The 24,595-nt window shown below is 32.3% G+C and overlaps 1 protein-coding gene across 1 annotated transcript in view; it reads right to left on the bottom strand.

Moving 5' to 3' along the window:
• Positions 1–24,595, bottom strand: part of FSTL5 (follistatin like 5) — a 272,551-nt gene that overhangs the window by 226,317 nt on the left and 21,639 nt on the right. The window contains exon 3 of the mRNA XM_008933129.3: positions 19,044–19,077. Coding sequence (XP_008931377.2) covers positions 19,044–19,077 — 34 coding nt within the window. The remainder of the gene's footprint in view (positions 1–19,043; positions 19,078–24,595) is intronic.

Raw genomic sequence — 24,595 nt, 5'->3', positions numbered from 1 at the left:
GCATCAGCCGAATGTGCATTCAAGAGCATATTGGACTAGAGAAATTAAATTAATTATGCTAGCTCATGTGTGAGAGGGAAACTCATTGTCTGTTCTGCTCCCTAAAAAATTAATTAATCTAAAGATGAATTAAAACAAATAAAATATCTGATAACCTACAGGCTCAAGTTCTCTTTCACAGTCTTGCCCAACTTACTGAGCAGTGTTATGATCTAACTTCAATAGCAAAATCAGTAGGATCTGAATCAAATTCAGATCCTTCACATCCTAGAAGGGCATATTAACCTCTACATGACAAACATAAGAGCATAATCCTCATTTTAGAAGGTGACTTCTACCCAATCTTGGTCAGGGGTGAGGGTTCCAAGTTGTTCTGAGTAAGCTATTCAAAATCTGTAGCTCTAGTTATTTATAGTCTCTAGTTTTGGGGGTTTTTTTCTTGCCAGACTATATAACCATACCACTAGAAATGTATCTTTATTTAATTTTTAATCAGAACCATAAAATCAACCTTTTCCAATCAGATTCATCATATGTTTCTTATTGGTGGATGGTTTACAATTTTCACAGGCACTCATCTGTCTCACTGATGTTTTATCCTATCAGATATTTTTGGTCTTTCACTACTGTTCCTAAACTGTCTTCTATATTTTGACATCATAAATTAAAGATATTTTAATATTTCAAGCCCAGCCTAACTGAAAAGATTTTCACTCAAACAACTATTGTAGTGAAAAAAGGTTTGGGTATTTTCCCAAATACCCAAAAATAATTTTAATGACTACTTTCTCTCCTATTGTAATTTTAAGTAATTCGTAAGTCAAGTCCTCTTTTTAAAGAAATATAAATAAATCTGTAGTGCATATTATAGTTTGCTACTAGAATGTACCACAATTTTTATTCACACACATTTTCAGATCATGGTCAATATAGCTTTTGATATTATGAAAAGTTACACTACACAAGGCAGCAAAATAGATTTGAACCAGATTGTCTGCTCAGTGCTGCTATGGAGATTTTAAAAAATTGAGTGTTACAGATAAAAATTTCATTGGGCATCACTGATAACTTTCACCCTGCCAATTTAGAACTTATTTTTGCTTTTGAAATCTTGCAGCATAGGAAGATACTTTCTTATTCTGAGTAAGGTTTACTTACAAAGAATATAAACATAAGGTTAACCCTTATATAGATGCTTGAAAGTCTGTATGCACAGCAGTTTTCCTCAGAAAGTTTGCATAGATATCTAAATTATATCTCCCATGTAAACCCCTTTCACATTTACAGAATGATGTGTTTTGCTTAAGTACCCTAAAAAATGCAATCCTGTAACCTTGGCCTCATCTATTAGAAATGATGTTATTGACTGGAGTGAAAAAAAATGTGTTTCCATGTCATTTAATTTCTTTTTGATTTGTAATACTGTATTAGAGCATTAGACAGTACACAACTGTCTTTTCAATAGTGTCAATAGGGGTGTAAGTTTATCAGTCATTTAGCATATGAAAAGTAACCTTTACACACTCTAATTTCTCTTTAAAATTTCCTACTCCCTTAATAGTGAAATGATTTTATGCAATATAAAATTTACATGTCCAAATAATAAGCTCAGAAAGCCAGATTTCAATAATTAAAACAAATTCAAATGCTTTATTTCCTTAACGTCAATATCTTTTCAAACATTTATTTTGTTAGTCAACAGTTATAGTTAACAGTCAAAATTTGTTAACTTTTCACAAGTTATTAAAAAAAAGGAAAAAGTTTACTAGCTTTATTTTATGACATTCAAATACAAAACGTTGCTTCGATTTGCTGGTTTTTAATCAATTATTTTTAATAGAATTTTCATAGCACTGCTCAAAACTTTTAAGATATTAAAGAAAAGAGAAATGAAGAAAAAGGAAAGGAAAGAAAGGTTTGTTCACCTGGCATAAAACTGTAAGGTTTTACAATTCTTACAGTACAAAGTCTTCACTGCAACGGACCAATTTTCTTTTATATTAATTTTTCCTCATATTTTAGTTTAATAAGATTATTACTTATATAGGAAAAAAATACAAATCTATCAAAAAAAGAAGTGTTACAGACTTTATCTCATAGATTCATCCAGAAATTTTTTATGTCATTTGGATTAAGCTGTAAACCATTCTGGCAATAAAGTTACTTTTAAGGTTCTAAAAACCTATGTGAAATGTGAACAACGGAAGTAGAGAATACATTTTTGCTACACTGTATATTTGATGTCAAATCTCTTCACTGATGCCTCACTGCAAAAGTTCAGTCAACAGTTTCATCACAACACATTGCCTTAAACACAATTACTATAAAAGAGAAAGTGAAGCATTTGACATCCCCTTAAGACATTTCTGTGTAAATTTGCATGTCAATCACAGAGCCTCCTGTCAAAACCATCATATGATGATTTGTGCAAACTGGAACCAAGGTAGTACTAATTTTGTAAACATTAATTATTACTGAAAAGGTAGGCAGCATTGTACCACCTATTAACTACAGTGTAGAAAAAAGGTCCTCGCTCTGCACCATTTACAGTGAATGAATCCACGGGAGACAGACTTTGTCCAGGAAGAACTCTCTTGTAACGTTATTACTCAATTTCTATATACAGACTCTCTACTGAGCCCGGGTCCAAGCTCTCCAGCCAGCAAGATGTTTCCTTATCTCCCCACATACCACACACATCCATGTGACTGCTTCCAGCCACAGAATAATCATGCTTCAAGCGGCTTTCCAGCTTGAACTTGTGATTTTTTTCACACACACACTAATCTTAGCTCTGGCTCTCTCAGGACACAATATTTTCGCTTCAGTATTTTCTTCTTCTTTTATCATCCCTACAGCTCTTACTAAAATACAAGCGGTTTGTATATTTTTAGTACCATGCAATTATCCAATGCATTCATATCTTTGAAGAAATCTCAGTGACTATTCAGACTACCATTCAGGCTATATTCAAAGACTGTTACTTCACTGAAGGCCAAAAAATATACTTTGATTTTTCAAATACCTATTTTATAATATAAATATTTCTGGGTTTTGAAGTGAGAAGATAAAACGTATTCTTCTAAATCTTGTAGTTGTATTGCTAAAGGGAAGAAGCAGATCAAATCCAAATGTATTGCATATTTTCTGTTATCTGAATAATGTAAAACCTACAAACTAGTTATCAATTTTTCAGGTAACATAAAATAGAATGGTTTATTTTTTCATTATATGAATTTCATTATTTAGTAGAAGAAAATGACTACTTCATTATTTATCATTTGCTGATTATTTATTTAGTATAGGGGTAGCCAAATATTTTCAACCCACCAATCAAAAAGTCACTTTGATATGGTTCAAGAGGACATTCTTTCTAACTCCAGAAAAACATGTCAAAATGTAAAAGGTGAACAAGAGCAAGATATACCCTATTCTCCTCTCAGGACAAAAAAGCAGAATCAACCTAACAGAAATCCACAGAAACAAAAATTATGAAACTATGGAATATTTAGCAATGAGAAAATAGTCATGAAAATGAATATACCAAAAGGAAAGCATTTCTGTATGCCTTTTAAAGCTGAGTGGAAAAATTCTACATATCTAAAATGTTTCTGTTTTACATGACATGAAAAAAATTCAGAAATCAATACATAAGCACTGGTATTTAAATGAATAAAATGTGTATTTCAAGCTCTTGGTCATATATCTCTATGGAAAGACTAACAGACTCAAGACTTTAACAAATTTGGTTCATGTATGATGGACTTCAGTTCCTGCTTCTGAAAGGCCTACCTTATCTCATGGAGTTCATGGGAATAAAAGAAGCAGTAACAACTGAGGGCATACAGATACTGCAAATAAAGGTCATTTTCCAATAGCTGGATGGATTGCATATATGTTCCATAATTTTAACAAAACCAAATATTAATATTACATAAGTATTCCTTCAAATTAGAGGACATACATCCTATAGACAATTTTAAATTTAATGTTTTCCCTGAAGCTTCTGCCATTGTATGTTGTGGCTGATAAAGTGCTACTGTTTATTTTTTACTTAGAGAATAATAGCATATTTAGCCCCTAGGTTCCCCTGTTCACTGACTTCTAGAAAAGCTTTCCCCTCCGTTTAGTAGAAAATCTAACATTTCACAAAGTAATATGACTGCAATCCACCCCACGAATAAATTTAGCTTCTCTGGGCCTCTACACCATTTGAAGTTATAAAACATTCAGGACAGAATAAAAAGTTAGTAGTCTGTTAGCTTTCTTTGTGTGCATGATGTGTGATTCACACACTCAGCGTAAAGCTCACTAGAGATCACAAGCCCTGAGTCAAACACAAAAGAAAAATTAAGACACAGTCAACTAAATTGGTTCACTACTGTCCAGATTTTCTCTCTTATTTTGAGAATGGTGCCAGAAGAAGTGCCCGGGTCTCCCTCTTACTGCCTTAAAACACTTCCCTGGTTGCTCTGATGTCCAGCTCCATCTTCTACAGATGCCATCTTCGATGACCAGAAGCATGAGTAAATTGGCTGTTCAAAATTATGTTTAACAGAGGAGTAATCCCTTCAAAAGAAAACTTTAAAATGCATTGTTTCCATCTGTTGGAAGACAGCAGGATTTTTTTGGCCCCTATTTTTGTGTGAAACATAGCCCACCTCTTCTACTTAATGAATGTAGCACTTTGTGCAAAGAAAGCAAGAACACTTTCATTAACTGAATCACTCTGAAAAGAGCTACAAATTTCTAAATGACTGATCTCTACCCAATATTTTCCAAAGCATAAGGGAGCAATTTTGCAAATGTACTGCTAAGACACTTTCATGGTACTCTTAAAGGGATTTTTTTCTGCATCCTAAATCTTTCAGAATTATGTGCTCTGATTTAAGTCTCTGTCTGCCATCAAAATCAAGCACACCTGCAGAATTCCACTGAAGTCAATCAAGCTCAATATACGTTTATAAGAATTTACCAATAGAGAACACTTCTGACTTTATGGCCTGGAAAACACAACTGCACTCTAGATAAAAAAATCCTCATACTCAAATTAGGTTTTTCTTAATTTCCATCAATTAGCTAATTTTTAGACCATTAAAAAGCCAGTAATCTATTTTATGCTACTGTTTGCAGGCAAATCTGCAATGTTTCTCAGCAACTAGTGTAATTCAAAAGTTTTTTTAAAAAGTAACAGACAAACATAACATGAACTAAACTGGCTTCTCTGTGTACACTTAACATTCTATGAATTAAAGCGCTTTATGACATTTTTCCTTCAAGTTGTCCTTCCAGTGCCCTAGCTGAAATTAAAGAACATCAAATTCTAAGCCTGTTTAATTTAGAATAGCAATGAATTAATCCTAATAATGAAATAACTTCATACAACGTTGTCTTTGAATCATTAGAGGATTTGCAGATAGTATCTCGTGAATGCAAACAAGATAATCATACAAGCACAGATACCAAATAACTCTTTTTCCAAACACTGGTGGTCATGCATATTCAACAAAATGCAAATATTGACTTTTCTGATAGCAACTAGATCAGATTGCTAAAGTGTCTGATGGGATACTGCAGTCCCAGTGTGGGAAACAGTACTGACCTTCGTGCTCTGTATGGCAAGCATGTAGCTTGCTTGCATTTATGATTCCCCTAAACTCTAAGTGTTTCCACAATTGGAAGAATAAAGTAGACATGTGGAAAAGGGCAATCTCAATTAGTACAGAAAAGTTTGAAAAAAAGTAAACAGGCTTCACATCTCATAATATCTCTCTGGAGAGACAAGGAAAGGAAGAAATGTCATTTGCAATTGACTGCTTATAAAGGTAAGTGGGCACATGAAAAGCCTTCTTTTTCTTAATAAGCAAGCAAAGAGAATCATAACAGGTCACACACCTTGCAAATTCAACAATCAAGCAAGTATGTTAGAATACAGACCATTGAAAAATGTAAATGTTTTAAAGTGCATTGATCCAGAATGAGTGTATGCAGTCACACGGAGTCACATGACACATTTTACCAAAAACCTTCCCAAACACCCTATAAAAGCAGATGTAAAAGAAGAAACATCTGTCCTATTGGATACTTCAGCTTATATGTTTTAATCTTGAACTACATTACACTTCCTAATCTTCCCTAATCCAACACTTCAGTTTGGAGTGGAAATAAAGAAATGGATGAGAGAAGGCTCAGGATTTCCTGCTATTTTTATTACACTTGTAGTAGATGACAGGATATCTACAAATGGGTGTTTAAAATATATATTTAAAGGCTAATCAAGACTCACAAGAAATGCTTTTATCCCTAGATTCTCATTTCTGTTCCGAGTAGAGATTCTATTTCTACATATTTTTTACTATATATAAGTTGTGACATTTTATGTGTATGTCTGTGAGCATATGCACATATTTCTATATGTTTATGAATATTTATTTCCAAATAAATGTTGAACCACCGTAGAAATACTTTAAGAAGCATAAATATGTTCTCTTTAGCTTTTGTCATACTGTATGACTTCCTCCAATTTTATTTCATTAATTATACTCATAACTCTATGTATTGCCTTTATTTTGAGATGTCAGTTACAATTATAAAGAGTAATAAGATTTTTTAATGTTTTTGGGGAAAGAAAATCATATTGTTGTTAATTAGACCAAAGCACAAGCTATATACACTGTCCTTTGAGCATAGAAATTATGATTATGCTACCAGAATATTTTTATTGGGGTTTTTTCCCTATTTGTAACGCATTTTTAGTGGGAAATTATCCTTAAAGCTAAAAAAATCACAGCTTTTATGTTTTATGAAGAAGAATCAATATGTGCTTACTAGAACCTTGGTGGCACTTATAATACAAATGGGATTTTTGTATGCTTTTCTATTTACTAAATATCTTTAATCTTTCCTTCCTTCTGAGAACCTTCATTTAATCAGCTTTATGCAGGCCTTTATAAAGCTAAGAAAAATGCTTGCTTTAATATTATTGGATTTATTTATTTCTAGGATATAATGAATTTTTCCTTAAATTTTCATTAAAGCAATGCCTTCATTGATTTTTACAGTGTTTTAAAAGAACAAAAACATCAAAATTTGTCTGAATATTGCCAGTGGGCCAGCATTCACAATTGTATCTCTGTTCTTTGTGCAAAACTTAAATAGAAAGTAATTTGAACCTTTTTATTGAGAATTTTTATATTGAGATCCTGACAGCATATCAATCTAAGCCTATGTTTAGTTTTAGTTTAGACAGGGTGACAAATACTAGAAACCCAAAAATTTATAGCCTGGGCACCGTATGTGCAAGTAAATTTTATGTGCCACAAAGTCCAGCAAGCATGAAGAGAAGAAAGCATCCTGCTCTACCACTTTGTTTTTGAATGCAAAGACACTTGCTTATAGAATGGTGTTTAGACACATCAGATCTTTTAGATTGTTTAACCAACAATCAGCCATTACTTTATCAACCATGGATTTACCTTTTAACCCTGTCAAAGGTTGTCTGGACAAAAATCTGTTCTACTGTATTTCTTTCTCAGGCTGGAAACCCTGATTAACAGTTTTTTGATCAATAACTGTTGCCTAAACAGCCAAAGCCTCCCTTTATGCGGCTATTCAGGGCCACACAGAACTATAGTTTGTTACTGTCATTGCAATGATAGCATATGGCTATCCTTTCAGTAGCCAAACAAAACAATTACCTATACATCATATGCATAAAAAGACCCATATGAGTCTATCCTATAATGATTTCAGAGTTTATCCTATAACGATTTCAGACAACACACGATTAATTAATAAAATACAATTATTACTTGAAGATTCATCAGTCCCTCCAAGGTGATGAAAGCATAGGTCAAATTACAAAAAATATGCCTGTAAAGACATGATCCAAACTGAGCATTCACCTTATTTCTTTTCACTTAGACTGTCCCATAAAGTCCACTCCTCTTTGGAATCTGAAACTAAAAGCTATGTGTTTATGAAAAAAGTTAGAAGTTACTTCAAATACTTGATCTTTAAAAAGCTTTGAAAGTTCAAAGACATATCCTACCCTTGGATATTCAAGGAAGGTTGCATTTTAAGCCTTACACATGTTCTCCCCTGAGAACACAGATTACTTTCTGCCATGTCAAATCATCAAAGAAATGAATGGCTGGTAAGAAAAATGGAGACAGAGCTTATGCAAAATAGGGTACAGGTGGGAAAGAACACTGAAAAAGAAGGATTTGTAGCAAATGATCCAGACCACGGCTGCACAAATAGAGATATCCTCACAATGGAAAGTGAAGGCAAAAACCCAGAAATTTTTATCATAATCCAAATGAAACATTACCTTGCCCTATAAACACCTTAGATGAGTCTTCCAGATAAGGGAAGTCTTGCTTCAATTTAAAGGAGAGGCTGAGAGGCTCCTTGTACCATCTTTTTCAGGCAATTTCCTGAAGTTTTTCTTTCTTTCAGGCATTGCTTAGCATGAACTCAAACGAATTTGTGTACAGGCAAAGCATCAAATCCCCTCCTTATTTTCACAGAAGGAGGGAAATTCTTCCTGAAACAGTTTTTTACTTTATCATTTGCACACAATCACACATAGCAGTTCTAATACTCTACTAATTCATGCAAAGAGGAATAAATTGCACACAGAGAAATATCTTGCTGCATGCAAGGAGTACTGTCTCTAGTTTAAAGTAATTATAATCTAGCTCACTTTTCATTTCAGGAGTTCCATGGTCTTTTCAAGCATTTTTACCAATACACTTTCAGGTATTCCATTCTGCTAGGAAAAACAAACTGTGTTCTTGAGTTTTGCTTACAAAATACTGTCTGATCATTAGAGTAACCCTTCTCTGTATTTGCTCATGATTAAATTGAATTCAATCTAAAACTTGAACATTCAGACATAGATATAGTATGTCAGGTGAAGTTTAAGTAATGTCATAAATAATACTTTTCTCTATCTCTGCTAGGAAAACCTTCCTTGATATGCTATGAACATCTGGGGTTTTATGATATTTTGGTTACTCAAGTTATCATACAGTTGATAAACTTCTTTTTTTTAAATTTTCCTCTGTTGTTTCCTGATTGTAGCAAAAAGGTTATTCCAGTTTCTTGAAATTTGTGCCATCATATTTAATCTTATGTTCAACATAAACCTCAAAAATCATCTAATTCCTTCAGTAATATATTCAGATCTATATCTTAGTAACTCTACTGACAAACTCTTGCCAAATCAGTAGTCTCCTTTTACTTCACAAGATGATGATTTTTTAAATTAATTTATATGAATTTAAAGAAAAAATCAAACACTTTTTTTAATCACAAATTTATTTTTACATTTCAGCAAACCTTTAAAAAGCTATTGTGAAAAATGCCCAGAATTTTTATTATTAGGAGTAAAGCATAGAAAGTTGTATTCATTTGATAAAGATATATGCAACTGCATAATCACTTGAATAGCTGCAATATAAATATAATTTTAATTTGACTCTAGAGTATTAAATTTTCAGATATACTTCTTCATTGTTTTAATAGAATTAACAACTTTCATTTAAAGAGCCCAGTTGCTTCTACTTCTAATTTTTATCATGCAGGAATATATATAGATAGGTCTATTTCAATATTTGATGCAGTTTAGTTTTGCAGCTCATTCATCTGAGGAATTAGCTTTTTGTACTTGGGGAGCTACTTTAAATTTAAAGATTAAAACCTGAAAGGCATTTATAAAATAATTTAATTTCTATATTTGTAAATTAAAAAGCAGGAAGACATCTGAGTGACTACAACCTCTGATTTGTATCCCTTCAGAATAAGGTCTAATAATTACCCACATTTAAACTGCTAGTTAAAATGGATGTATTCATTCCTTACAAAGTTTCCTTAGAAACGCTAGACTTTTAAGCATAATCAAAACAGACAGCTGGATCCACCCTTTATGATAATGTGACATGCAGCTTTATTAATCTGACCTTTGGAAACAAATGAGAAATTTTATACTGCCCCACCATAATTGTTAGTGGCAGGTATTTTAGCAGTCTTTAATTTGCACTTCACTGTAATATCTGCTTCCAGTTATGATGTAAACATTAACAGGATCTGACATTGTTAATTGTGTTCTAGTGTCTGAAGCAAGTGGCAAAAGAGTGTGCTTGAAGTAAACTAGAACATGACCTTAATGATAATGAAACATATCAACCCTTGCTATTCAAAGACTAAGGTAGAAAATGAATACTGTAATTGTTTCAACTAGCATCTGAATTATATACAGTGCTGCAATTATTGGAATTGAGGGTTGAGGTGGAAATCATGCTCAAGAGACTCATCTTTCAAGTTTATATAAGTTCTGATTGTCCTTTAAGTGGCTTGTGAAAGATATCTGATATGAGAAAATATATTCTTAATATATAATCAATAGCATTCTCAAGAATTCAAAATTAATGCAAAAAGTAATTCTGTTTTAGACAGCATGAGTATAGAAATTTCACCTATGTAACACAAATGTGTCAGTTTTTCTCTGCATGTGTTCTTAAAAGTTTATAGCTTATAAACAGCGCCAAAAACCTATATGCAAGTTATGTTGATAGCTATTAGTGTTACAAATATACAAGAAAAACCAGTGGCATGGTACCTGAGTTTAAAAGACACCTATTTACAAGGGATTTTTTTTTAAGAATATAAATTAAATAGAATTTATTTCTGGAATACCCAATCTTTTGCTTCTGAATGTCATGTATTCCTCCTGCACTTTACTTTTTTCTTTCAGAACAACCCTTCCTCAACTTTAAGCACTTCTTTATGAATGGTCTAATTAAACTATTGCCTATATTGGGTTTTAAGTTTACATCTAAAAAAAATTATTGTAGAACTTGTAAAGATCTCTGTGGCTTTCTAAAAGGGTCTCTATGTAATTCTTTTTAAGTGACATAAATATCCTAGCCTCCTTTTTGCTCAGTAACAAGAGCAAATATTCTCACAGTAGAATATTTTATATAAGTTTATATTGAGACAATACTCAGATCTAATGATAAAGAAAGGGTTATGCTATAGACAAATAAAAGCAAATAACAAAAGTTGCTTTCCCAAAAATACTAACATGGATTTTTTAGCTATTACATTTTATGCTTATTTACAAATAAAATGTAAGTTTCTCGTGTAACGGCATTAGGATAGTTTCTGACATATACTATTCTTTTTGAAAATCTATTCTAAAAGGAAAACTTCAAGTTGTTAAGATAAGAAGATTATTTTGCTTCCACAGTCTATTGCACAAAACATGAATTGCACTATCATTCTCATTTGATTGTTTTTGATCATAACAATTGCCTTCTACATGACAAGTGCTGTGAAATAACCCGCTCCACTTGGCTATTATATGGCAAACTTAACTAAGGTACCTGTCGTGCTGATGCAAATCATAATTCTGTCTTCATTCTGAGAATGAAGGTTCTGCAAAGGAGTAGGGTACACAGAAGAGGTAGGTAACTTTTTAAAGCAAATAAGCTTCTCAGGGAATGACCTGTTTTACATTCAGATTTCTATTGTTAGTGTAATCAAATGAATATTCACTATATGTGAGAAACATGACACGCATAGCCTCCAGACATTGCACTAATGTATATATATGTGTATTAAAGGATCCAAACATACTTTCCCATTGCATTGCATTGCATTGCATTCTCTCTCTGAATTTAGTGAAAGTCTTCAGCGCTCAAGAGCTAATTCAAATTACTTCATAAAGCCTTCTATGGTCTGTGTGCCTCTTTTAAGATGAAAGAGGTAAACCAAAGCTAGTATTATTGAAAATATGTATTGTCTTAAGCACAAAAGAGAATCCTAATATATGAAATTAGAAATGTTTTAGCATTAGTTTTTAACTTTAAAACCTCGACATTATTAATAATAAAAAAATAGACTAACCTAAAGTCAAGTCATATTCATTAACTCTTCTCAGCCTACTCCTGAAACAATACAAGAAACTATCTAAAACATTTTCAATATAATGCTCAAGCTAAACAGTAGCTACTTTTACATGGAAGCTTTAAAAACAAATTACGTGAAAAAATCAAACTGTACTGCTGTTCAAAATTTTTGTGGGTCACACAGCATTAAAATTCAGACTACTAATACATTTACTTTTACATTTAAATAAACATTCATCTTCTGAGTTACTTCGCTAAAGCTACATAAGTCTTATTAGGAATGAATATGTATTCCAGTCAGTATTCAGCACTCCCCTCCCCTGCCAATGTTGAATGTCTTCTCTGCTGTATCTGTTCAAATTAAGTTTGCGCACTACAGAGAGAAACTTTGTGAATACTTCTGAACATATTCTGTCCAGCTATGTTCACAATATCCACTTTGAAATAGATTTAACAATTTAACAGAATGTAACCTAAGTTTTAGGAGGACATGGATGAATTTTTTAAAAATACTAGATGGGGACACCAATCTCTTATGTTACCTCTATTATTCTACTACATACAGAAATAACGATTATACCTCTTTCTGGTATAGAGATACTATTTTGCAGAAGAGTTCTTGCCTGGAATTTTGACACAGGCCATACATATGAGAACAAAAAATAAAGTCAGATGACCATTTCTCTGCCATAAAGAAAATCCAAAGAAGAAAGAAATTCTTTGTATGTATAATTCCTAAAGCTGTTAACAAGTCAAACACATCTCACATGAATTTCATCTTTTTATGAATACAACAAAACACAATTGTAGAATGTTTGCCTTTACATTTTCTCCATTATCATATACAATACATATGCATATGATGATTATATGTAATAAATATTTGTCTCTGTAGTGGTCATCAGATTATGTATGATCCCCTTACATAGTTCTAATCAGTGGCAAAAATAATGGACATGTGAATTTAAGAAAAGTTACAGACAGCTCTCGTTATTCCAATTCATCTTTTGAATATACACTGACAGTTGTGAATTTTTGTGTAATTTACAGAAACTTTTCAGACTCATTCCAACTCTTTTGGGTTTTAGTTACTATTCTTTTGTATATATACTTGCTTATAGCAAAAATGAACTTAGAAACTTTGGAGCCAACCAACATAAAGCTGGAAATAACTCCTATGCAGAAATGTGGACATAATTTGTAACATAACATTCAAGAAATTCTATAGGATGCTGTTCTTTCCCTGACACCACCATACTAAAACTGCAGACAAGTTTTCACTGGTATGGAATACATATCTGGAGTTTATGAAATATCTGCAAGGTAAATGATGCAATTCTGTAAAATACTTGCACCAAGTGCTCCCCTTGAGCACTTCTAGTTACCTTCTTGACTAAGATGAAATACATTTGCCTCAAGACAACAACTGGCAGGTCAAATATAGTTGTGCCATTTACACTGTTTATCTCTATGGCATTACACTGGTAGCAAGCCTGACTAGATTACTACACAAATACTGTACTGTGTTTACAGATAGATATCAAAACTGGAACTCAGTGTCATCAAATAATGCTTTGTTGAAAAGAAATAAGATAACCTTTCACAAAGCTGTAGAGTACAACACAGACCTTGCTCTTAATGTATACTTTCTGTGTCTGGGTAATTACATTGTTATCAAAGATATTATCTGGAACTGACATCTGACATTCTGACCCACATACTTTACTTTCTCACAACAAGCTTCAGGCCTGTTCAAATATAATATTGTAAGATTAATTGTTATATTAAAAATATTTTCCCACATAAAGAGGTTTGTTTCTTTTCAATGCATTTCATAATCTGACTCTGAATTGATTGAACCCGGGGGTAAAATAAAAGGCATTTTTATAAATTTTAACCATGCTAAAGCCATTCCAAGATGAGAATAAATTAAAAAAACCCCACAATGTTCAGTTAATAACATTATATCTGTAAGTCTTCTGTAAGAGCATGGAAACAAAAAGGAAATGAGAACTGTTCAGGTGGAAAACAGAACTGTATTTCTTATGGCTTTTCATATGGCTTATGTTACTTAATTCTTAAGTGAGAAAAGAGATTTGAGTTTCAGTTGACTAGGCTCTGGAGGGGACTGGAACAGTTAAAGGGGATAGTATTTGGCACATTTAATTCAAACGAACCTCATACCAACTCTTGAAAGTTCATTCACTAAGTTGGAACATAATGACAAAGTAAAAAAACTTCAAAACAAAGACCCAGTAGGTCAGAATATTTAGTAGCTGCATTTCAATGAAAACAACATTCTTGAACAAACATTTACTAACCTGCCCGCTGTTACACATATTCTCGAAAATACTACATTTTTTTCCTGAAATGTACTGTTCTAGTACAGAAGGGTTATTACAGTGTAACAAACCAAAACATTAATCAGTTCAGTCCAGGAGGATTGCAGTTCATATTCTAACAATATGCAATTAATACATGACTGGTGAAATATGAATTTAGAATAATTTGATTGAGCAAACGTAAGGAGTCACTGGATACATTACAGAAAGTAATGAAGTATATTTTTTGCCACAGTTAATTGGTTTAACATGACAAAGGATGTTGATGTCATGTATTCTACATCAGAACATACATAGCTTTGTCTGTCATCAAAAATAATAACAGTCAGACATACTGAAGGATAGATCTGTTTGTTCACCCAATGGCATTTGAGACTATCACCAAATACAATTTCATTTTCACAAGTTATTGATTTAATTAAGGTCTTATGGTTTTGTCCCTTAAATTCTTTCAATATTGAACTATCTTAAGCTTTTCTTACTCCTTCTTGTCTTACCTTTATCACTGTATAGAAAAAGATTACACCAATCTGGAACCCCAGACAGGGCTACAAGTGTTATGAAGGTATGCTAACTTTTTAAGGAGTAAAAAGCAAGTAAGATATGCGAGTGGTGCCCATATGATTTCCCCTTTAGTTTTCGTAGCTAAAGACTATAAAAGGAACAGATGTTTGTTAATGATATCAGAAAAGTCTGGCAATATGTTCATAATCATAGAGAATTATGTTTTTGAAACTGATCTGTGAGTCAACAATGGTTTTACATTCCGATTACTAAGGTAAGCATAAAATGAGAAATATTAAGTATAATTAGAAACTCAAGATGTAATTAAAAATATGACTGTTAAAATTCTCTAATCTGTTTAGTTTTGAGTGTTAGTGGCATTTAAAGCTCAGATCAATAGTAGCTAGCAAACATTTTACCAGCATACTATACAGTTTGTATCTAAAGTGCACTTAACTAAAGTAAAAGTCTCCGAATTATTATCATTAAAATTATTTGCATGCACATTTTGAAAATGCTGTGAAAAGTGCACCTTTTCCAAATCTTTGGTGGAGCACTTTTTATATCTTTCAGTAAGTGTTCTTTACGTTACCAAAATAAATAGCTAAAATTACACAACTTGTGTTCAGTATCATATCATTCTTCAATATCAACAAAACAATCATTTTACTCTCAGCAGAAATTCAGAATTTGTTTTCTCTGACTTTGCTGGGTTTCTTTGGAAATGTGTCTTACAAACTGCTTATCTATACTGAAATCGACTTCTAAGTTCTCAAAAAATAAAACTATTGTGCTGTAATTCAAACTGTGACTGAGTTTAGGAACTGATCATCTGAAATGCTACCATTTAACTGAAATATTTTGTGGCTTGTTGTTTCCTCTGTGCTAATGTTTTTTCTGATCAAAGGAATAGTGATACATTTCAAGTTTGGCAAATAGTTGATTTGTTTCACTAGTCAACGTTCTGGTACCTCAGAAATAAAAGTTTTCTAGAATAATATTGTCAGAAAGTATTTCCACTTTAAAGTTCATAGTTCATAATGTTCTTTACTAAAAGCACATGAATGTCTCCAAAGTCAAGCATAGGCTGTGAGGAAAATTCTTCACACTGCTTAAATATAATACAATTTCTGATATTTTCAATTCATTACAAAAATATCTATTTTATCTTTCACTATAGGTTTGCAATAAAATGGATTTTTTTTGTCTGAAGGAGTTAACACTGGAAAAGAGAGGTAAGGAAGGTCAAACTGTGACTCCAAGCCAGCAAGCAAAATTCAGCGAAGTTTAGTAGGTGATTATTTGCCTTGTTATTTCTTTCATATTACAGAAGTGTTATGAAACTAATCTCATTTGTATTTTGCACTGGTGATACTCATTTTCACGCACAAAAAATTATCAGAAGTATAAGAAAGTTTGCCAGCATACACTAAAATTTTATAACGTTAACATATTATTTTACATAAAAGCAGTGTTACTTTTCTCAAACAGTATACAAAAAGATCTGTTACCTGTAAAATAAAACAAGAAAAAGAATATCACAGATCAGAGAGAGATGGGGTTACTGTCAGAATAGGGTATGTTTGAGTATTGGCTTCTCTTCTGGTGTGATTGACTTAGAGGCTGACAGCAGAAGTAACAGACGGGAAAAACAAACAGGTCAGAAAAATGGCAAGAGAAAAAACAAACACTACAGAAAAATAAGGACATCTTTACTAAAATATGAATAGTAATCAGTTTTATTTTATAGTAATAAATAAAGTTAAAATTACTGGTGTTTATAATATAGTAAAAGATACAGAATGGCCCTTGTTACTAATATCTTAATCCCACTAAAGTCAAGAAGCATTTGACTTTAATTATGCTGCAACATCCTCTTCTCTTATAAATATACAATGTAATGAAATTATTAATAAAAATTAGACACTGAAATACTGGTATAAATGGAAGTTATGAGGCGCAATAGAGACTCCAGTGTTTCACTTGACAGAGATGAGGTGTAATTTTCCTCTGAATTAAGAAGACAACACTGGTTCTGAAAGTGTCAGAGCAGTCAAGGAACCACAGAAAACATTTAGCCTTTTTACCACATAGTGTGGCAGCAATATGCAGAGTGTAAGGAACACTGTTAGAACCTTGTCCTGAAAATCTGAGGATAATTTAGCTATCTCACAAGAACACATGCAGAGCACAAAACCTTTAGATGTTGCATGTGATTCATTGCCAACACAAGAAGGTTTATGCTGAAATATTAATTTAGTCTTGTTTCATCCATATCAACCAGTATTTTAAGCAGAAAGAGTTTAAAGATCCTACATGCTGTAAGTTACAAGTGAAATAAAAATATACTTCTGAAACTTTGCAATAACATGGAAAAAGAGTATGTGAACAAAAAAAAATTAGTTTAAAGAACATGAAAAGAGAATGCCAAAAAAACCCCAGTCAGAAAAGCATCCAAAAAAAGCATTACAGAATAAAGTATATCTGAAGATATATGTTTATGTTGCAAGGCCTACTCTGTGCATGAATAGTCTTCCAGACCACCAAAATCTTCCAAGTTGAATTGCCAGCTTAGGCAGAGACATGCATATGATGCAGGATGTTTAATAAGTTGAAAATTTCCACGAGAGGTTACATATAAAATCACAACAAACTTTGTGCAGCTGTGCAATTTCACTACCTGTTTGGAGACAATGGATATCTTCCTTCAAGCAGACTTTACTGCATTCCTTTGGATGTAGTTGTGGGTGATATTTTACAAGCCTTTTAAAATTGTTTCTGTGATTAGTTAACTAGACTAACGGTCAATGAATATGATAGGCACTCCCACCTAGGTCATTAGTTTATTCCTACTTTTACTTATTGCTCACATACATACCATAATGACCACCTGGCAACAGGATGGGGTGGGGTGTGGGAGAAAGTAAATAATAAAAAACAAAAAAGTGGCCCGTTTCAAGATCCTTCTTTGTAGATAAATGCTTAAAGTTTTTAATTGTGAATACTTAATTTTAGAGCAAATATCTTATTTCTGTAATCTCATCTGAGTTTTCACAGTCTTTTTTTATAATTTGTATTAAGTCATAAGACATGAAAGGTTTTTGAACAATATATCGTGGATACACTCACTACATGTAGAGATGATATAACTTTATATTGCATTACCTCAGAAAAGAAAATTATAAATCACAAACTGGCTGAAATTGAAGAGGATTTTTTGGTTCAGTTATTTTTCCATGCAAACTCTTCAAGTGAAGGACTATAGGTTCTTCAGATGATGTAAATTATCGTATCATCATGAACAATGTAATTGTCCTGACACAACTCCAATCAACCATCAGCTTTAGTTTGTCTTTAGATGCTTGTGTCTAGCCTTAGCATGAGGGGAAAACAGGCCAATTGAGATAAATGGGTACTGCAGTACATAAATAACTGAATAAAGAACAGCTAACTCATGTGATATGATGACACATTGCTTCCTAAGGCAATACAAAAGATATAGGTTAGTTTGTCACTTAATTCCCTCCTCTCTTTGTAACATAGAACTGGTGTTCTTTCTCCTACCTTCCCTCTGTTTTCCCTTTTAAAGTATCTCATATCCTACCTCTATGAAGAAGTAAAATATCAAGAGAACAATCTTTGCCACTATTGGCAATTTTGTCTTTCATTGGTTGCTTAGCAAATTTTTAACTGAGAGATTTCAATGTTCTGTCTCTTAAAACACTTTATATTAGAAAAAGAAGCATGAAGTCCTAATTTTCTTGATACAAGGCTGTTTCTTTAACCCAGATATTCTATTTCACATAGTGCTTAGTCACTGGCACTAAGTAAGGTACAGTGAAAATATTTTGTAGGCAAAAAACACCCACAATAGTCATGTTGCAAGGCAATCTATTAAGGAAATTATTAATTTATGCATAAACTGGAATCACATCCAGTTACAGATTTACTGAATGGAAAGGAAGGCAATAAATTGATGGCACTGATGTTTTATTGAAGTATAATAAGCATCCATAGTCAGGGACAAACTTTGTGAGAAATTAAGTGTGCAGCCTATCCCATCCAGACTACAACAGTCAGCCTTGTTCATCTCAGAGTTCCAAAAACAGTAGCTAATACAGATACTGTCTACATTTCAACCTCTTTCCTGGATATATTTTTTTTCATTTCAAATACCAAAATACTCAGCAAACAAACCATCTGGATATTTCTTACCAGTAATGAATGTTAGATTTGTGATAATTATAAGAATGTGCACATTTTTTAAATAATTGTCACTTACCTTTATTTCTTGAGCTTTCCTGATTCCTTTCCTGCTGCAATTAAAAGTAGAAAAATATATTATTTGCAGAATCAGTTATCACAAAAATCATAAAATCATAGACATACAGATCCAAATATGACAATCTACTTCATCCTCCTTCCTACTCCAAGGTAAAATCAGCACACTGTTTTTAAACTCCTCTACTGTTTTTCACATTTTCTTTTTCACAATGACTTTGATTAAGTGCTGGAACACATTATCCAAAAAGAGGGCACTCTGTCACTTTATCCTGGGAGATGCTCATAGTTCAACTGCACAAGTCCCTGTAAAATGATGTAATTTTGAAGAATGAGAATTTACTCAAGGCAATAATCTGTCCTCAAAATTTCAGACCTTGATTTTACACAACATTTGCTCAAAATTGTGCTCTTTGTTTTGGGTACTGCAATTTTTCAAATATTTGCTGCTTTACAAGTTTATGCCAGTAAAAATAGCATTAGGAATAGGCTAAATGCAAAACCCTTCTAGATTTACTTTGTATTATAAGATAGATTTTTCTTTTATAATTTTAACAAAAAGAGGAAACTAAATAACTTTTTTTCTTTTGTTGCAATTTCTAAGAGTTACTTTTAACATGCTATAACCTATTGATAACAGAGTGTACTGATTACCTTTCGTTACTAATTGTAGTGGTTTATTTTATCTATATACACCAAGAATTTGTTATTCCTGTGCTCATAACAGGTTCATTTAGTCTTAAATGCATCCAGACATATAAATCTACAGAAAGGAGCTAATACTTCTATACCAATACATGTCTTTTAATAGTATATCTTTTGATGGGGTTTTGCTCAGTTACTGTTTAAATAATATCAGAATATGACCTATCTTTGTCTGAGTAACACAGAAAAATATCACAAACTAATTCTGTGCAGTCACATAGCTGTTTAAACTCTACCAAGAAAATTTGAAATTGATCTGAAGAATAAAGATGTAATCAATAATGTAAAAGTATTTTCTAATTTACAGGGACATAGAAATGTTTAGGTACCATTAACTTAAGTAATGGGGCCATCTAATATACAACTGAAATGTATTTTTTCAACTTTTCACATTTTGTGAAATAATATGGGTAGTGATGCAATATCTATATTGTTCCCTGAAACTCAGCCTTACAAATCTAAGTCAATTAATCTTTTCTTATCTTTTTTAAACAAATAAGTATGCCAAAACCTGTATCTATCTGGAAAGTATGTTTTCAAATTTCTCAAGGTCAGGAAGTGAAACAAACTTTAATAGGCCAGTGTAAATGCAGAGGAATCTCATTCATAATAAGCAGTTTGTACTGAGTAAAATACCAACCAGCCAACCACCAGGATTTAGAGTCAAAATGTAGCCAAGTTATGTTAGCATTCAGATATTGCAATTTATATGCTCCACGGACACTGCTGAGTTCCACAAAACTCACTAGTTTGTCCCTTTATTTTGAAATCAGAGGAATGGAATTTTTTTCTAACAAAGCTGTAAAGCCTATAATGTCTACTGCTAATTCTACAATAAATAGATCCTGAAGACTTAATTCAAGAACTGATTACTAGATCAGAGAACCTTGTAGGAAAGCAATATTAAAAATCAAATATTAATATCAAAGGAGAAGAGAAACACTAAAAAAGATGAGAATTAATTTTTAGGGAGAACAGAGTACAGCAAGCTTGGCAAAGCTTAGAGAAGAAAGAAAATCACTCAGATGAAATTTTAAAATTAAAAAAAAGTGTTTGGTTTTTTTTAATGGAATGTGTGAAGATTTCAAGGAAAGGAGGCATTAGCTGAAAATATCTTTTCAGACCTTATTTTTTCTAATATCTTTATTTTCTTAAATTTCAGCTGAAGATTTTTGCTTAAGTTTTCGTCGCTTAGTTTTCTCAAAAGACTCAAATTTTAATTTTGAGCTGCCATTAAAACTACTAAGAAAAAACTCTGTTAGCATATCACACTTCAGCCTTCGTGTGATATTTCTTGGGACAGCAACATGCTTGGTAGCAGCATCCAGATGGAAAAAAAACATTCATAAGCCCCAAGTTATTTCAAAATTAACCTGTGATTAGACTGGGTGTAGCATCTCTCAACTCAGAAATTAAGTTTCTGCCTAGAGAAACCCTGCTGTATTAGACTTCTCAATAGAAAACACAAGAGTTAAAAATTGCAGAAAAATTTGTAATGAAAGTACATTAAATAAAAATTCTTCCTCGTTATTGAAAGATAAAGTATGTGAATTAATTTCTGTAGAAAACTACTAAGAAATAATGAATTATGGTAGTGAGTAAATGTTATAAGCAGCTATAACTTAGGAAAATTAAGTTCAAATTCTCAGGGAAATAGGAATTGCTCATCCTGATGGGAAACACACAAAAAAATAAACAAACCTCTCAGAGTCCTGGAATGTCAGAATGGTAAACAAAAAATTGTTTATCATGACATTTATTTCCACCTACATTTGTTCAGCATGCTAGGGTTTTGACACTAGCATGCTGAAAATAAAAAAAATCTACCCATATACAACTAGAAAGTATGTAAATATACAAACATCACTGTATGAAGTAAAACATACTAATTCTGTATAAAAAACTGGTGTGGAGGCCTTTATAGACCCACTTTTACACATATTTCTGTAATTTTTCTCCTGTATTGCACTACGATATATAAACAAAATATTTTCACCTAATGTGTTAACAATCAAAGAAATTATATATACATATTTACTATCTAAATAAAATTGAAATGATTACATGAAATACAATACTATATTGTTACCTATTGCTAGAAGTCATGTGTAAATAGAACAAATCATCTTGCAACCCAGGATAGTTTTATCAGCTTCAATATAGCAAAATAGTTTTGAATTTAAGTCTCCAACCAAATTAATCAGACAAGTTGTATGGCATTGCATGGTTTTATGTTGCACTATATCGTATCAGCCTGATGAAATGTATCTATGCAGAACAAATGAGAACTCTAAAGAAGCTTTCTTATATGTCCAACAGACTAAATTTAAAGTAAATTTATCAAAGCACAGTGGATGAAAAGGCAGAAAATGTCAAATTTTCTGAATTTTCTGTTGTGTCTGTGAACTAAGAAAAGATCATGGGTGGTTGACCACACAAATTGCTATTGTTACAAATCATAAGTTATAAATTATTTGGAATATATATCAAACAAGGCTCTGCATAGAAATTGATTTATATATTCACAAATGCTTTTCTGAGGTATAAATGCTCCTTTTCTGATCCTATTTTCTTTTTTTTGTCTGAATACACAAGTACTATTAGAACATCCTAGCATTTGGACATCATCATTGTTCAGAAATTATGTGTTTACTAAATAAGGTTGGTATAGTATCAAGTCTTATTTAGGACTTCATATCAGCAATAAGAGATGTAGAGAATGATGGCCAAGGGGACTCTTAATGTACAGTGATTCCCAAGAAAGTACAAAGCTACTTATAAGAAAGACCAGAGATGATATGTAGACGTCATTAAAGGACTAACAAAATACTCTAGCCATGCTAGAAACAGTAAAGCTCATTTCTTAGGCCCATTTTAAATATGTATCATGTGCATTATATTTATTTTTCTCATTTTGAAAGAAAAGATAGTATTTATAAACCAATGGATGTTGCACATAGAAGTATATTCACTTCCACTTAATTCTGTGATTTTTAAATACAAACTACATAATTGTATTGTATCTAAAACTCACTTGTCTCTCTATCTGAATCATCTGCTGAGGATTTGGGTATGTGTCTGCCAGAGTGGGCTACTTCTAAAGAAGAACCTTATTTATTCTTCACAAAACTCAGGGAAAGTCTCCTTTTCCATACTGGTTCTGTTTAAAAAGTAGATGCTGAACTAATGGAATTCTTGAAATAAACAAAGTACTAATTATTGTAAAACATATGGTAGATTGTCCTTGATATGTGACAAAAATTTAAATAATTTAATAAACATAAATCACTAATTACAGGAGCTCTGTTGAAAAAAAGGGTGCAAAGTTATTTGCTTAAAGTTTATAATGAAAAATTATCATTAGTCATATCATAAAATGCAGTGAAAATGCAGAAAATTAGTTTTCAGTTCATTACCTTTAATGCAAATTCTGCAGTAGGGGTGCTTTGTTACTCTCTAGTAACTAAAAATAATAATAATGAGAAAATTAAATAAATTGCTATTAAAGAAAATATTTAATTGAGAGAGATATCAAGATAGTTATTTCTATCATGTTAAACCATACAGAAGCTATAGTAGTTGAAGAATAATATATTCGCTTATATTAACACAACTTTAATTACAAGAAGTCTGAATTGCACTTGTAGGGAAACTTTTTATTCATGGGTGAAATAGCAGCATGGTCACAGCCACAGAGTACAAGTGCACATACGGCACAAGGCAGTCTGGTAAACTGTTCCCAGAACCAACTTGATCAATGCCATTAGACTGAACATTTGTCTTCAAAGAAATTTCGCAGAATCAGACTTCATCAGATTCTTAGCAACTGCAATACAACTGCAATTTAAACTAAAATTGTATGCAAAGCAGAAGCGATGACATTTACATTTGTAAAGATATTCTGTTAAGCAGCAGTAGGCAAGGCCTTGCTTACTACGGTAGGGAAAAAAGAATGTGCAAAAAGTGAACCATTTTTCTGTTGCTCTTGTCAGAACACTATTTACTGCAGAGAGCTTTTTAGTTTAATGTTTGTGGTAGGATTCTTGAACTGGTATTTTGCATACACAGACCAGTCTTCTTAGAGATTGCCACCATTTACAGCAACAAATTCTGAGAAAATAATATGCTACAGGTTGGTCTTGTATTGATTAAGGCATCATATGAATATAAGACTGTGTGAGGGAAACAAGATGTAGAGTTAGGTTGCTAGTCAAACATAAGAAAATATATAAAGCTGTTGAAGTTTTCAGAATTAATGACTTTCCCTGGAGTAGACATTACTAGATATTATAGTCTTAGAATTAGCCTTACAGGCCTCTGGAGAAAATGTGATGAAGTCTTGAATTCATGAACCCATGTGAAAAGAACCCAACAGTATTTGGGAAGCCTAGATTTATGAGATTTGCATCACTAAAACCAAAACCAAACCAAAAAAAGCCCAACCCCTGGGGGCAGGGGGTAGCTAAAAAATGTGCTGATTTGATTCTTGTTTTGCTGATTTAGATCCTTGAGGAACACAAAGAACAATAATAGCAGATCCAGGATGGTGCATATGAAGCAGTTGTTCCTCTTTGCATGCAGCAGATTACAAGTCCTTAAAAGCAAAGTGGAAGCAGAGAAGAAACAAAGATACAAAAAATTTAAAAATAATCTTGTCTATGCCCACATACTTTGAAGGAAAACTCCCTCTAGACCAGGCTTCAAAACAGTGTGTGCTTTCTATGTATGGAAAGTGGACAGAAAAAGTTCTACACTAAGGGTAACCCGCAGGTTTTTTTAGTCAGGCCTGTCTGACATAAAAGCAAATAACCTAGATTGTGCAAGGGCACGTATTAGTCTTAAAGGCAG

This window comes from Manacus vitellinus, unplaced genomic scaffold, assembly GCF_001715985.3.
Source record: "Manacus vitellinus isolate BGI_N305 unplaced genomic scaffold, ASM171598v3 scaffold_0_pilon, whole genome shotgun sequence".
In the NCBI taxonomy this organism is placed as follows: domain Eukaryota; kingdom Metazoa; phylum Chordata; class Aves; order Passeriformes; family Pipridae; genus Manacus; species Manacus vitellinus.
The sequence above is the reverse complement of the archived record's forward strand: the minus strand, read 5'-3'. Positions and strand labels throughout refer to the sequence as shown.